This window comes from Solanum verrucosum, unplaced genomic scaffold (genome assembly GCF_900185275.1).
Source record: "Solanum verrucosum unplaced genomic scaffold, falcon-dt-bn FXZP01000285.1, whole genome shotgun sequence".
In the NCBI taxonomy this organism is placed as follows: Eukaryota; Viridiplantae; Streptophyta; class Magnoliopsida; order Solanales; family Solanaceae; genus Solanum; species Solanum verrucosum.
In genome coordinates this window covers 301,303-318,329 of record NW_026019934.1, presented here as the reverse complement: position 1 = coordinate 318,329, position 17,027 = coordinate 301,303, and the positions used below count along the sequence as shown (strand labels likewise).

The following is a 17,027-nucleotide window of genomic DNA, read 5'->3' as shown; positions in this document are numbered from 1 at the left end:
ATGAGTGTATAACACTTAAAAGGATTTCAGCAGGGGTCTTATCAAAAATAGCTCAATTGGAGGAATTACATATGCTGGGAGTAAAAGATTTGAGTGATGTGATCTACAGTAACCTTGGCCTTCCCTCCAAGTTGACACGGTACACTTTTGTTATGGTTGTAGCTTACCCTGGGATTTCAAGCATTTATGACTACGACAAGAGTATTCGTTTAGATGTCACGGAGACTGCCCCATTGGGTGATTGGATCTGCCAACTGTTGAAGGAGAGCGAATTTGTATATTCATACGGAGAGGGCTCTAATAATGTGTTGACGGAGTTGCAGCTGAATGAATTTCAGAATGTGAAATGTCTCGGCCTCAATGATTGTGATTCAATGACACATTTATTGAAGACAACACATGAAGTAATCAAGTTCCCCAATTTATATGAGTTGAGCATTCTGCTTATGCATTGCCTGACTCACTTTTGCAGTGACAATGTTGAGCGCATTGAGTTCCCTCAGTTACGGAAAATGTACTTATCGAAGTTACCTGCGTTCCAGAATTTCAGGCCTACAGCCAACAACTCAAATCCTCTTTTTGATGAAAAGGTTTGCTTCTTATGACCAAAATGTTATCTTTTATTTGAGCATTAAAGATATTTACTTAAACAAAGTCTATTGCTCAGATATATCCTTTTTGTCTAACTAGTAAAAAAATAATTTTAAATTAATTTTTTTAATTTGTTATTTAAAAAATCCATGTAAGGCTATATTTGATATGATTTTTGTGACTTTTTTTATTCAACGGTTAATTTAAGTTTTAAATATCTCCCTTATAAATATATTAACTTATCATTATTTGAGTTTCATATTCTCATTTCATCTTTTTAGTGTGAAAATAAATAGATATGGAAAAGGAGAAAAAAGGAAGAACAAATTTTAAGACTATTTTTTTTTTTTTTGCAGCTATATTGTAATTTATTTTTTGAAAAAAGGTCAATAATACCTTACTGACCTAAAATGATAAAAAATGCCCTCAATTTATAGTTTAGTCCAAAAATGTTCTTGCCCTCACTACTTTAGTAAGAAAATGTTCTTGCCATTGATAGTTTGTTCTGGAAATGTTCCTATTGTTACTACTTGAGTCAAAAATATTTCTTTCCGCATAAATATATTATTTCTTTTCTTTTTGAACAAATCTTATTCCTATTAAAAGATATTACTTTTAAAGTACTCTATTATTGTTTTCTTTATTTTAAAATTACTTTAACTATTAAAAATGTACCCTTTATACTGATAATATATATCTTATATATAAGATCATAGTAAATCAACCTTTAATTTTTATTTTGATATTTATAATAAAATAAGAAATCCTTTTAGTATTATTTTTTTCCAATTGAAGTAGAATTAACATTTGCTAATAAAAAAAATATCATTAGGAAAAGAATGTGTATGTTCAAAAAGAAAATAAATAATATATTTATTTGTTAATCAAATTGGTGCATATATACATCTACCGTCTAATTTATGGTGCATATTTATCATTTTCGTTAAAACATTTATATTTATTTAATTAAAAAGTATATAATAGTAATTTTTTAATTTAAAAAATGTCGCGTGATTTTCAAAGTTATCTCTACCGCTCTAGACTCAGCCCAAATGGAAAAAAATATTAATGTATTTGATATACAAAAAAACTTTTTTAAATATGAAACAAGATCATATACAATTTATATATATATATATATATATATATATATATATATATATATGTGTGTGTGTGTGTGTGGCTTTTTAAAAATATATAAATAAATGTGTGTAATCACTTTTGGCTTCTCCACTCAATAGCTCCAACTGTATCTGCAACAAAGTTTGATACTTGAATATTTGCAGGTTTCTTGTCCCAACCTGAAATACCTATACGTGCATTGGGCTAACATAAGTGCTCTATGCTATCACCAACTTCCAACTGACTACTTCACCAAACTTCAAACATTGGAAGTATTAGATTGTGGAAAATTGAGAAACTTGATTTCTCCATCAGTGGCCAGAGGTCTTTTGAATCTCCAAAAGCTACATATACTTCGTTGTGAATCAATTGAAGAAGTGATCACAGAAGAGGAAGAACAAGGAGAAGGAATCATGATCTTATTTCCCCGTTTGGAATACCTGAGTCTCGCCGATCTGCCTAGGCTGGGGCATTTCTTTCTGACAAACCATGCCCTTGAATTTCCATTTCTAAGATATGTGGGAATTGAAGACTGCCCTGAAATGAAGACGTTTGTTCAACAGGGAATATCTGTGAGTACACCGATTCTCAAAAGTCGTGATGAGGTGAAAGTAGATGATCTCAATAAATGGATACAGCAGAAGTTCAATAACAAGGTATGTCTTATTCCGCTAGCTATACAAGTAATTGCTACATGATATTCTAATTAGGCTCTACTGCTCTCTTTCCGTTTTAGATAGTTCATCAACTTTCTTTTACTTAATAATCTAGTCATCTCTCTCTTCTTTGCATTCTCTGTTTCCCGCAGAAACAAGAAGCTAGTGATGACGACGAAGCTAGTGATGACTATGAAGCTAGTGATGACGACGAAGCTGAACCTAGTCATGCCAGAAGTTAGGAAGCTGGTAGGAAAAACTCAATGAAATAATGCAAGTAAAACCTCGAACATGTATGTTTTCTTGATTATGTACACAAACAGTGAAAATCGTGTAGTTTCACAATCCAAATGTAACGTTTACATATTATGATTACAGTATATGAATATTTAACTTCTTACAAGACATGCCTAAATTTCCAAGAATTTGAAAAATAACAAAAAGTTATTTTCACTTCAATAGAAGAGAAGAAGGACTTCATCATGACTCACTTAATCAATTGGAGAGAAAATTCCAAAAGCAAACATATACTTTTACTTTTTAACATTTCTTTGTCTGCCATATGGAATCAGATTTTTTGAAATGTTATCTAATCAAACACTCCCACTTTAATAATGCTCTCATTTTGAAAGGCCTTTTTTTTCTTTTCTTTTTGGACATCTGATATCCGGTATTTAAATACACTATAATTTATGTTTAATTCTTTTTATTGAATTAAAGTTAGATCAAACAGTTACTTAAATGGAGCTTTGTTATAATTTATTATGTGATTTTTGTCACGCCCCGAGCCTACACCCTGGGCGGGACCGGCACCCGGAGACCATTTCTGGCCCTAAGCGAACCCTTGACCTGGCTTTCTTAACTCAGCGGAAACCTAACTCAACAGAATAACTCAAAGCAATGCAATATTACAAAACAACTTAACTTATAAAATATGGCCGTAAAGGCAACCCGAATCTCAAAATAGAATATTTACATATATATATAAGAGACTCAAACTAGCTGACTGACTGTCTGTCTATGAAACCTCTAAAATACTGAGATGGATGTTGGGACAGACCCCGCAACATCCTAATAAAACCAAAAAAAACTAAGAACACGAAATAATTGAGTCCTCCGGAATGCAAGGAGGCTCACCACTGACTCTGGAGTACTCAGCTGGATCAACGACGTGCCGGATGCTGATCTGGGGTACCTGAATCTGCATCATCAAACGATGCAGGCCAACTGGCATCAGTACGTGGAATGTACGAGTATGCGAGCTAGAAATAACTAAGCAACAACGGCTAGAAGTAAAATCTGGAAGAAACTGAATAGCTTACCTAGCTCAACTCAACTCAACCTGACTGACTTCTTTCAATATAAGGCAATTTAAAACAAGTGCGATATAAAGAAAGACTGTTTAAAACATGCTATAAACTCTGTGTGTATACAAGGATACAATAAGCTGAAATGTATATAGAAATACAATGAACTGATATATATAAAAGTACAATAATCTCTGTGTATGAAAATACAATAACTGCTGTGGGAGTTTCTCTAACCGACAACCATCACATAAGAGCTATAGTGATGATACAGCGATCGACCTCACGCTGCCAGAGCATCTTATACCCGGCCAAAGGTATAAGACCTGAACTGCCTAATGGATCCACTAGTCTAATCTGAAAAGGATTCATCTAAAAAGCATGATCCTTTTCTACCCATGGTGGCTAACATGGTTCTATGGGGGCTGTGGGTTCTTTGAACGCTCCCCCAATTCGGTGCTCGATACTACTCCCAAAAATGTACTGGCTCTTATGTTTTTAAAACATATTTATTTCTGCTGATATGAGATAATTACTCAAAAACTAGCCCGAAGGCCCCTTTGGAAATCTCAATTTCCAACCTTATTTAAATGTAAAGACATTTCTTTAAAACTTCTTTGGGAATACATAGTTCCCTAATAACTTTGAGAAACGAACTCAACTTTAAACTCATGACTTAACTTGAACTTGAGACTCTTACTCGACTTGAAACTTGAGACTCTTACTTAGCTTGAAACTCGTTACTCCTTTACTTGACTCCTAACTTTACTTGACTTGGAACTATCTTTCCTTGAATCGGAATTATGAATTCAATGTGTTCGATCACATGTTATGGAGGGATTCTTGAACACTTAGACGTACTTTGGAGTGTCGGAAACAACTGTAAAACATAGGTATAATACTTTGGAACATGCATGAGAAAGGGAGAAAAGAAATGGGGAAACTTGGCTGAGACTTCAGATTTCTAGTGACACAGATGGCACTTACGGGCGCCATCGACGAACCGTAGATGGACTTACGGTCCGTCCTGCAGGTCCGTAGATCGCGTCAGAGACTTCCCCGGAATTCAGTTAAAAAGAATGACTAAGTGTTGACCTACGGTCCGGACTTACGGTCCGTAGGTCAGGTTACGGACCGTAGGTCATGCCCGTAGATCGATGCCCCAAAAACCCAACTTCTGTCCCGATTGACAGTTGACCAGTACGGACCGTCAATCGATCTACGGTCCATAAGTCACGTCCGTAGATGGGAATCGATAGCCAAAATTTGCTGAAGATTGATGGTGAATCAACTTCAAAAGGGTCATAACTCTTAAAATCATAATTCCCTCAACATACAATAGGTCTCAACTTAAATACACAACCCAATCATGTCTCACAATGAACAATAACTTCAACAACACCACCAACAACATCAACAACAACTAACAACTTCAACAACAAATTCCAATCTTTTCTCAAATCATAGAATGAGCTTGGTGTGTGTGAGGGAAAGGATCAACCCACACAAAAACTCACATACCTTGATAGGGATCACCCCCGACGAAAATCCACAATGATCTTGTTGATCTCCTCTTTCTTCTCTTCTTCTTCTTCTCCTTCTTCTCCTTCTTCTCTTCTTCAATCTCAAGAACCCTAACTCTTTCTCTTTCAAAATGGGAAAAAAAGGTCCAAAGATCAGCCTAATACAACATTATGAGCTCAAAAGAAATGATTTGTGAAAAGACCAAAATGCCCTTAATTTTCCGGACGGATTTCCCTTCCAACTGCCCAACTTCTAAAGGGCATAACTCCCTCATACGAACTCGGAATCGAGCAAACTCGGTGGCGTTGGAAAGATCGTTCCAAGGGCTTTCTAAACATAATTGGAACTACTCCTGGATCATCCTGAGCTAGGAGTTATGACTGCTCAAAGTTGGCCAAAAACTCACTGATTTCCACACTTAGCCAAATTTCTAGATTTTTAAATCATTTCCTTTTGTCATCATTTTTTTCCAAAAATGACTATTTCCAAATTTCAAGCTTCTTCAAAGCCACTTCAAATTGTCGGATGTTACAATATCTCCCCCTTGGGAACATTCGTCCTCGAATGCAGTAATTCTTATAAGGCTAAGGGTGCAACAACAACTCAACCACCCAACAAGCAACTATGCAAACACAACAACAACAACAACAACATGCTCATTATAATTAAAATAGCACTAAGAAGGAAATTAATACCTTGATCTGCGGATTCAAAGAGATATGGATATCTCTTCTTCATGTCTTCTTCGGCTTCCCAAGTAGCTTCCTCAACAAATTGGTTCCTCCAAAGGACCTTAACTGAGGCTACATCTTTCGTTCTCAACCTACGAACTTGCCGATCTAAAATTTGAACAGGAATCTCCTCATAAGATAAGTTATCCTTGATCCTTATACTTTCAGTCGGTAGGATCAATGAAGGATCGCCTATGCACTTCTTCAACATGGAGATGTGAAATACCGGATGAACCGCTGCTAGTTCCTGTGGTAACTCCAACTCATAAGCAACATTGTCAATCCTCTTGGCTATGCGGTAAGGTCCAATATACCGGCGACTAAGTTTCCCCTTCTTACCAAACCTCATAACGCCTTTCATGGGTGAAACCTTCAAATATACCCAATCATCTACTTCAAACCCTAACGCCCTTCTTCTAACATCAGTGTAGGATTTCTGACGACTCTATGCCGTTTTCAACCTCTCTTGAATCACTTTCACTTTCTCCATAGCTTGGTGAACTAAATCTGGTCCTATCAACTGTGCTTCACCAACTTCAAACCATCCAATAGGAGATCTACATCTTCTCCCATAAAGAGCTTCATATGGAGCCATCTGGATGCTAGAGTGATAACTGTTGTTGTAGGCAAACTCAATGAGAGGTAGGTGATCATCCCAACTCCCTTTGAAATCGATTACACAAGCCCTCAACATATCCTCTAAGGTCTGAATAGTGCGCTCTGCTTGCCTATCAGTTTGAGGGTGAAAGGCAGTACTTAAGTTCACCTTTGAACCCAAGCCTTTCTGAAAAGATTTCCAGAACTGTGCAGTAAACTGTGCACTTCTATTTGAAATAATGGAGATTGGGACTCCATGAAGTCTCACTATCTCTTGAACATAAAACTTGGCATAATCTTCTGTTGTATTGGTAGTCTTTACCGGTAGAAAATGAGCTGACTTTGTCATTCGGTCGACAATTACCCAAATAGAATCATGTTGTCTGGGAGATCTTGGCAATCCTGTGATAAAATCCATATTGATCATCTCCCACTTCCACTCTGGAAGTTCTATCCTCTGAGCCAAACCACCGGGCCTTTGGTGTTCAACTTTCATTTGTTGGCAATTTGGACACTTAGCAACAAACTCAGCAATGCCCTTCTTCATGCCATTCCACCAATAAACTTCACGCAAATCACGATACATCTTGGTGGAACCTGGATGAACGGAATATCTGGAGCTATGAGCTTCCTCCATAATCTTCTCTTGAAGTCCATCTACCATAGGTACACACATTCTACCTTGATATCACAATACACCATCTCCCCTTTGTTCAAAAGCTAATACTCTTTGCTTCTGAACATTTGCCTTCAACTCAAGCAAAATGGGATCTTGATCTTGCTTCTCTTTCACTTCTGACATTAATGATGACTCGGCCCTGCTCGTCACCGCTATTCCTCCTTCTGCGGAATCTGTAAATCTGACTCCCAGGCATGCCAGTCTGTGCACATCTTTTGCTAACTCTCTCCTTCCTTCTTCAATATGGGCGGTGCTACCCATAGACAACCTGCTCAAAGAATCAGCAACAATATTAGCCTTACTGCTCAACTTTGCAATTTTGAGCAAATATACCTCTTGTTAATAAAATTGGTGCATATATACATCTACCGTCTAATATATGGGCATATTTATAATTTTCGTTAATAAATTTATATTTATTTATAAAATATAATTGTAATTTTTTAATTTAAAAAATGTCATATGCCTTTCAAAAATTATCTCTACCGCTATAGACTCGGCCCAAATGGAAAAAAAATACTAATTTATTTGAGATACTAAAAATCTTTTTTTAAATATGAAACGAGATCATATACAATCAAGGGCACTATTAATAAGGTAAGAAATAGTCCCCTTTCTTGTACTTTTTCTTTTGAGTTTCGTTTTTATTATGTATATAAAAAAACTAGCCCAAAAAACTTTCTTTCATTATATTTAACAGCTAATATTTATGTGGATTTATTTTCTCCGGTCATCTTGTATTTTAGTATGTCATTTTAAAGAATGCTATTTTGGAGATGCATTTTTTTTTGAGTAATTTGACCTTAAATAATTTCTTCCATATTTTGAAAAATGATGGTGTTGTTTCTCAAAAATGAAGTGTTAAAACTATAATAATTGCTTTATAATGTACTATTAATCAAACGGTCATGTTAAATATTAATCAACTTATGACCTAGTGTTTTCTTCCAATATATCTGCAACAAAGTTTGAAGTCTTCAACGTTTGCAAGTTTCTTGTCCCAACCTGGAAGTGCTATCTATATTTATTTGGCTTTCTAAAAATATATAAATAAATGTGTGTAAGCACTTTTGGCTTCTCCACTCAATAGCTCCAACTGTATCTGCAACAAAGTTTGATACTTCAAAGCTCGCAGGTTTCTTGTCCCAACCTGGAAGAGCTATCCATCAGCGGGCTTAACAACATAAGTGTTCTATGCTCTCACCAACTTCCAACTGACTACTTCACCAAACTTCAAGCATTGCAAGTATCATATTGTGGAAAATTGAGAAACTTGATGTCTCCATCAGTGGCCAAAGGTCTTCTGAATCTTCAACTGTTATGGATACAATACTGTCAATCAATGGAAGAAGTGATCACTAAAGGAGAAGGAATCATGACCTTATTTCCCCGATTGGAACATTTGACTCTTACCAATCTGCCTAAGCTGGGGCATTTCTTTATGACAGAGCACGCTCTTGAATTTCCATTTCTCAAGGAAGTGATTATTACTGACTGCCCTGAAATGAAGACGTTTGTCCAACACGGAATATATGTGAGTACACCGATTCTCAAATGTGATGATGAGGTGAAAGTAGATGATCTCAATAAATGGATACAACAGAGGTCAAATCCTCTTTTTGATGAAAAGGTTTGCTTCTTATCACCAAAATGTTACCTTTTACTTGAGCATTAAAGATGTTTACCTAAACAAAGTCTATTGCTTAGATATATCCTTTTTGTCTAACAAGTGAAAAAATAATTTTAAATTAATTTTTTAATTTGTTTTTTTAAAATCCATATAGGGCTATATTTGATGTGAATATTTGTGACTTCTTTTAATCAACTGTTAATTTAAATTTTAAATATATCCCTTATAGATCTATTGACTTATCATTATTCTTATTTCATTTTCTTAGTGTGAAAATAAATAGATATGGAGAAGAAGAAAAAAGTAAGAACAAATTTTTAGACTATTTCTTTTGTAGCTATATTGCAATTTATTTTTTGAAAATAGGTCAATAATGCCTTAAGTTACATGAAATGATAAAAAAAATCCCCTTAATTTATAGTTTAGTCCAAAAATATTCTTCCCCTCAATACTTTGGTCAGAAAATGTTCTTGCCGTTGATAGTTTGCTCTGAAAATGTTCCTATTGTTACTACTTGAAACAAAAATACTTCTTCCGCATAAATATATTATTTCTTTTCTTTTTTAACAAATCTTATTCTAATTAAAAGATATTATTTATTTTTTGACAAAAGGTCGATAATGCCTTAAATTACGTGAAATGATAAAAAATGACCTCAATTTATAGTTTAGTCCAAAAATATTCTTGTCCTCAATACTTTGGTCTAAAAATGTTCTTTTTGTTGGTAGTTTCTTCTGGAAATGTTCCTATTGTTACTAACTGAGTCTAATATATGGTGCATAATTTTCTTTTTCGTTAATAAATTTATATTTATTTAATTAAAATATATTATAATAGTGATTTAATAGAAAAATTACTTGAATGAGTGCCTTTTTAATAATAAGTACTGATTTTAGCGATACTTTTTATTTATTACCATTTATAGAAATACTATGTTAAATCTGCAATATGTATTAAAAGTGAATTAAGTATGTAATATATGTGTATTATAATTGATTTTAAAAATATATTATGTTTGTTTGGTAAGAAGTTGACACATTGTATTATGTATTAAAATGTGTGACAAATGTATTGTCCATCAATAAAACTTGTATTATATGTGAATAATAAATTGTTCTTTGTAATATATATTAAAACTTTATTATAAATGTATTAAAAATGATCAAGTGAAAAAAAATGTTATTGCTATAAATGATAAATATTTTTTATTTATAGTATATGTATGTAAGTTTCCTTTCTTTAAATTCAAAAATGTCATGCGGCTTTCAAAAAAATAGCTCTATCTGCAACAATGTTTGATACTTCAAAGCTCGTAGGTTTCTTGTCCCAACCTAGAAGAGATACACATCAGTGAGGCTGACAGCATAAGTGCTCTATGACCTATGACCTACATAAAGTCTATTTTACCTTTTACTATTTACTTACGTAAAGTCTATTTTACCTTATGACCTAGTGTTTTGTTCCAATGTATCTACAACAAAGTTTGATACTTGAACATTTGCAGGTTTCTTGTCCCAATCTGAAAGTGCTATATAGCATTGGGGCTAACTGCATAAGTGCTCTATGCTCTCACCAACTTCCAACTGACTACTTCACCAAACTTCAATCATTGGATGTATCGCATTGTGGAAAATTGAGAAACTTGATGTCTCCATCAGTGGCCAAAGGTCTTCTGAATCTCCAACTGTTATGGATACAACACTGTCAATCAATGGAAGAAGTGATAACTAAAGGAGAAGGAATCATGACCTTATTTCCCCGATTGGAACATTTGAATCTTACCAATCTGCCTAAGCTGGGGCATTTCTTTATGACAGAGCACGCTCTTGAATTTCCATTTCTCAAGATAGTGATTATTAATGACTGCCCTGAAATGAAGACGTTTGTCCAACACGGAATATCTGTGAGTACACCGATTCTCAAATGTGATGATGAGGTGAAACTAGATGATCTCAATAAATGGATACAGCAGAGGTTCAATAACAAGGTATGTCTTGTTCCGCTAGCTATATAACTTATTGCTACATGATATTCTAAGGTTCTATTACTGCTCTCTTTCCGTTTTAGATACTTCATCAACTTTCTTTTACTTAATAAGCTAGTCATCTCTCTCTCTTCTTTTGCATTCTCTGTTTCCTGCAGGAACAAGAAGCTAGTCATGGTGACGAAGATGAACCTAGAGGAAGTTCCAGTGGAGAAAGGAAAATTGATCCAATCTAATTTTGCTAAGAGTTTTTGAATAAGCATCGAGTACTTAAAAGGATTTCACCAGTGGTCTTATCAAGATTAGTTCGATTGGAGGAACTACATATCATGGGAGTAGAACATTGTAGTTACTCCACATCGAGGGATCTGAAATCCTTATCGTGTCAACTGCACTGACATTGTAGTTTGTAAAAGGTGTTCAGTGTGTGTAGTAATCTTGAAATGAAAACTTTGTTGCCTTTCTTCTGTTGGTTAGGCATAATTTTATAGATTTTTACCTTGTATAAATTTCTGTATTCGAATTATATAACGTAGTAACTAATTACCTTCAATGTTGTTCACTTCCAGGGCATACAATCGCACCCCATCTAATTTTATTATCAACCATCAATGTGCTCAAGTTTCCAAGACCTTGACCCTGGCGAATAGTCTGTTGCAAGCTCTTTTAATTATTCCCGTTCACCATACTAGTGGGTTTGTAACTTTAACGGAGTTAGGATTTAAGTTTATCAGTGTTGAATTCTAGAAAAGTAAGCGTAGCTTCTGGATAAATTGTTTATACATATTAAGTGAATTTTTAAATACAAATACATGACAAAACCCGTAGACAGGGTTGTAGCTCCGCCCCTGATGCCCCAGTGAACAACTTAATGAACTATATACACAAATAGCTAAACAAACTATCTAAATCGCCTTCATCATCAACAACAATTCCCCATTCTACATAAAACATAATTCATTCCCAGTTATATTATGATTTCGGATAAATAAAAAGACCTCCAGAATTCAATAAAAAAATCATGACGATATGCAGCAGCCACCACTATTCCCACCAGAATCTGTGTCCTATCCAGGAGCAATTATCCTGGTTCCCTTTAAAGATTGTGGCATCCCATAATCAGCTCCCGGAGCTGCAATAAGCGTATTCTTGCTAATGCTTTTATAAATTTCTGTTAAAACTGTCATGAATGCACCCTCGACGTTTGTGGATTGAAGAGCTGATGTTTCCATAAATAAGAGATTTTCCCTTTCTGCAAATTCTTGAGCATCTTCAACTGGTACAGCTCGAAGACTTCCTAGATCACATTAGTTCGCGATGAGCATTATAACTATGTTCTTGTCCGCGTGACCTCTTAGTTCCTCCAGCCATGTAGCCATATGATAGAATGATTGGCGTTTTGTTAAGTCATAGACTAGCATCGCGCCAACTGCACCTCGATATTATGCACTTGTTACTGCTCTATACCTGAGAGAGAAATGAGAGATGATTCATTGAGTTACAACAATTATCAAATTGGCTATGTTGCTGTAACTCTCCAAAAGCAGATCCTTCAAAAGTAGAGCATTTTGGAGGATCCCAACAACATTTTTCCCAAGAGTCCGAGCAACATAGCTTAACAGAAGGTAAATGTTTACATATAAAAATGGGATATAGGGAGGATAAGATGTATGCAGACCATACCCCTACCTTTGCTGGGTAGAGAGGTTGTTTCCAACGGACCCTCGATTCAAAAGAGATGAATTGTAAGTCAAGAAGAAACATACATATTGAATTCTAAATCGCGATATAAACCACTCTTTAAGAAGATTTATCACAAAAACAAGAACGTCGTCTGAAATATCTCAAACAAGTTGGGATCAGCAATATGAATTCTAACTAATAACCATGTCGTTCCATTTAGGTTCATCTCGGACCAATACTACACGAAATAAAATATAAAAAGCACTAGGATTTCTCTATAATTTTTCTTATACCTTTGACAAAACTAGACAATTCCAAGAAATAGTAAACGTACTAACTCCCACAACGCCTCAATCCCAAGCAAGTTAGGGTCGGCTAACTAAATCTTCACTAACCAGGTCGAAGACATTATAACCTGAAAAAATTCCCCTTCAACCCAAAATTTGTAGGAATGTATCTTCCAAATCTCCGGATTTTAGCATATGATTGAGAATTAGATATGTGTTGATCGAAATTTGTATCGGAAAAGATACAAATAAATCAAGATCCCCAGTAAATATGGAAATGTGCAAGTTCAATATCTCATAAATTTGAAATTATGTGTGGAATTTAGAATTTGCTTCATACATTCATAGGAAAGATGAAAAATTGGAAGAAAAAAAAACAACAATTACTTTTCCCTTTTTACACTGTCAAAGAAGAATAGTAGTATATATAATTATGAGAGCTTCACTACTTTAAGACTTTAAAATGCTATCATTTTGACCCCACTCTTCTCATTCTTAACCCTAAATGCACAGCTTATAAATCTAAGTGAATATACATATCAATATCTACATTGCTGCTCTTTCAGCTTTCATTTTCACACCAAATTCACCAACACATATCCTTTTTAAACCTTCACTTTACTTCCCAGTTACTAATAAAAACAAGTAGCAGAGTTCAGAGTAGAAAAAAGGTGCTCAACAGGTAACAAAGGAGATCATAGCTATGGATTTCCTATCTAAAATTGTGAAAAAATTCTCAAATTTCATGATCAATAATGTTGGGTATCTCATTTACTACAATAGAAACATCAAATTTCTGGATAAAGAATCTGATAAGCTGGAGATAATCAGAAATGAGGTGCAGCAAGAAGCAGAGGCTCCTATCTCATTTACTACAAGTCATTTCTCCCAGTGTTGAGGCTTGGTTAACTAGCGTTGATACCACTACTGCAGATGTGGCTACTACATTGCGACGTAGAGTTGAGGTTGAAAAAGGCTGTTTCTATTGTTGCTTGTCCAAACTTGAAGTACCATCGATGAATTACAAAGAACTGCACCAAGAAATATTCCGGGAGTGATTGAAAATGTGTATCAACCTCTGAAGGTATGCTATAATCACTTAGAAAGTGATGAAGCCAAGTACCTCTTTTTGCTTTGTTCCTTCTTCAAGGAAGATAGTGATATCTTGCCTGAACAATTACTAAGAAAAGGAATGGGGCTTGGCATCTGTTAGAAATAGGATGTGTCTTCTGTTAGAAACTTTGAAAGATCGTTTCTTGCTATCCCAAGGTTCAAACAGAAATTATGTCAAAATGCCTGATGTGATCTGTGACGTGGCTATATATATTGCTTCTGAGTGCAAGCATATTTTTATGGTACTTCACTTCTGAGATACTCCTCATTTTCTTTCAAGTAAATATTGTACTTACTAAGCTAGTGATCATGTTTGTTCTTTTGCATTCTCTGTTTCCTGCAGGAACAAAAAACTAGTGATGGCAATGAAGCCGAATCTAGTGAGTGCAGAAGCTAATGTCTCTGACTCCGAAGCTAGGAAGGTAATAAATAAGTACTCGATGAAATAGTTCAAATGTGTAAGTTTGCTTGAACATCACCTGATACCTATTCTGATGGAGTTAACAGGCAGAGGCGGATCTATGATGTTGTAACCTATGAGTTTATATGAGCACAATAGTTTTTACCCAGAGACTTTGTATATTAACTTGAGTTCATTGTAATATGTTGATGTATTTTCTCAATTCTATTTTGTTTTGAATGAAAAGTTACATATTATAGTAATATCTCGATGATCAGTGTGCATAATTTAGACTCTTTCGAAAATGTAAGCCACTAAAGACTTAATTAGTCTCTTTCACTAGAAGTAAATAGCTTTATTTAGACAAACTAAAATTCTACTGTACTATATTTGGTTAAAAAAGGATAAAAGAGAGTCTGTTGTCACAGAATCACACACTCTATTTCATTAATATTTTTTTTTTCTAGTTTTAAAGGAATTGGAGAACTTTATAATTAGTTAGTACACATATTAACCCTGAGGGGTAGCTCAGCTGGTAAAGGCCTGGGACAAAGTCCTTCAGGTCGCTGGTTCGAGCCCCAGCAGGGCCACTGGAGGCATTACAAACCGGCCGTGTCTCCAGGGCCCCGTGGAACTAACCGTGGTGGACCCGCCTTGAAACAGCGGGACCCGGTGGGTATAGCTAGTCGGGTTCGCAAAGCGACGCCCGGAAACCACGGTAAAAAAAATAAAAAAATAGTACACATATTCATTGACAATAAAACTTATATATATTTAATTATTTTTATTTCTTTCTTTGTAAAATATTTATTTTAATTTCTTTTCACTTTAAACTTTTTTTCTAATTAATTTATTATCTTTTCACTTTTAATTATTTTTACAAAATTATGTGTATTTTTTAAAAAAAAATAATTTAAAAGTGTCCTTTAATTTTAGCGTGTAAATTTTTTTATGTTTATTTGATTTTCTTCACTTTTTTTTTATATCCGTTCAAAATTAACTTATTTTAAATATAAGACATTTGAAATCAAATCAAAACAAAAGACAAAGAAAATAAAATCAATAGAAAAATAAAAGAGAAAAAACAATGAATGTAGGTAAAAAAAAAAGTTTCAATACAAGGTAAAAAACAATGTGTATTAATTAATTTAAATACAAGATTAAAAAAAATAAGATAATTTTTAAAAAAAATTGAAATATTTAATTCAAAAAAAATTAAGAAAAAAATATTATTTTTTTAAAAAAAATAAATTTTAATTAAAAAATAACATTTATACACGTGGCGGGCGAGTGTGTACAAACACAGCCAACTTGGGTAGTTGAAAGTGTCACATCAGCACAATTGATAATTAGGTCTGGATCGCAAATAAAACTCTCTAATATTTTACTCGGCCCAATAATTCCATATAAGTCAGTCTCAATCATAATTCCTAACACATCGTCCCGTACAAAGTCGACTTGATTCACAACATTCCTTCACTCCGCAATAGTAGTAGACTTACTAATATTCTCTGCTGAAGTTTTAATGGATAACATTAATTTCTAGCAGTTCGATAAATGGTTAACTGCTTTTCCCATACACTTTTCTGTTAAATTGATCGTGTATCTAATGATATTTCTGTCTGCCTTGTGTTTACATTCAATTTTTTGCATATAAGCAGTGTCCTAGTATATATGTCTAAAAATGATAAACTATATATTTCTGAATCGTTCCAAATTTATTGGATGTCCTCAAAGGGACAGGGATCTCGCGAGATTTGGGGATCAAATTACTGTAACTAATCCAACAAGTGATAATTCACTTCAATAAATTTGAGAGCGTTATTCATTGGGATGGAAAATACCAAAAGCTAACCATTACTTTCCCCTTTTTTCTTCTTTCTATGTCTGCCATTACCACTACTTTAAGACTTTTTAATTACTTTTAGCTGGTCCTTAATCTCTCTTTAGTCTTTATATATTGCCAATCTATTGAAGCAGTCGCATGGTTTGTGCTCATTGGTGGAGAAAATTAAGTAAATTTAAAAGGAAAGTGCTTTAGTGGCATAAAAGCAAGCAAGAGAGGTAGTTGAGAATATAAAATTTACAAGTTAGGTAAACAACAAACTTGTAAATGTTCGCAAGTATCGAGGTCTATCACAAATACAGATTGACAATGGTAGTAATTTAGCCATCACAATATTTATTCCTTTAATTCTACAACAAATCTATATGATAATACTAATTTATAACACTATAATATTACATTAATATATACAATTATTTAGCTGTCCATCATGTTAACAAAGGCCACACAAACCAGCCAAGAATTCAGAACATTTGTCTCTGTTCTGTCCAATTGTCACTACTTAAAGAACAAAGGCTTCTAGGATCATCAAAGCTCCAAGGAACCTAATGGAGTCATGTATGTTTTCTTGATTATGTACACAAACAGTGAAAATCGTGTAGTTTCACAATCCAAATGTAACGTTTACATATTATGATTACAGTATATGAATATTTAACTTCTTACAAGACATACCTAAATTTCCAAGAATTTGAAAAATAACAAAAAGTTGTTTTCACTTCAATAGAAGAGAACAAGGACTTCATCATGACTCACTTAATCAATTGGAGAGAAAATTCCAAAAGCAAACATATACTTTTACTTTTTAACATTTCTTTGTCTGCCATATGGAATGAGATTTTTGAAATGTTATCTAATCAAACACTCCCACTTTAAT

General features: G+C 34.1%; 2 protein-coding genes across 2 annotated transcripts in view; one reads left to right on the top strand and one right to left on the bottom strand.

Annotated features, from left to right (window-relative positions):
- The window catches only part of LOC125833860 (uncharacterized), an 89,192-nt gene extending 78,135 nt beyond the window's left edge, over positions 1-11,057 (top strand). The window contains 4 exon segments of the mRNA XM_049513022.1: positions 1,878-2,369; positions 8,343-8,837; positions 10,342-10,824; positions 10,980-11,057. Of these exon segments, the coding sequence (XP_049368979.1) occupies positions 1,878-2,369; positions 8,343-8,837; positions 10,342-10,824; positions 10,980-11,057 (1,548 nt within the window).
- An 831-nt stretch (positions 11,058-11,888) lies between these two features.
- On the bottom strand, positions 11,889-12,200 carry LOC125833851 (ras-related protein RABA4d-like). Its single transcript, XM_049513014.1, has 2 exons — positions 12,173-12,200; positions 11,889-12,118 (listed from the first exon to the last, which is right to left on the bottom strand). Exons 1-2 carry the CDS (start codon positions 12,198-12,200, stop codon positions 11,889-11,891), a joined length of 258 nt encoding a protein of 85 aa, XP_049368971.1.
- Between the last annotated feature and the right edge of the window lie 4,827 nt (positions 12,201-17,027).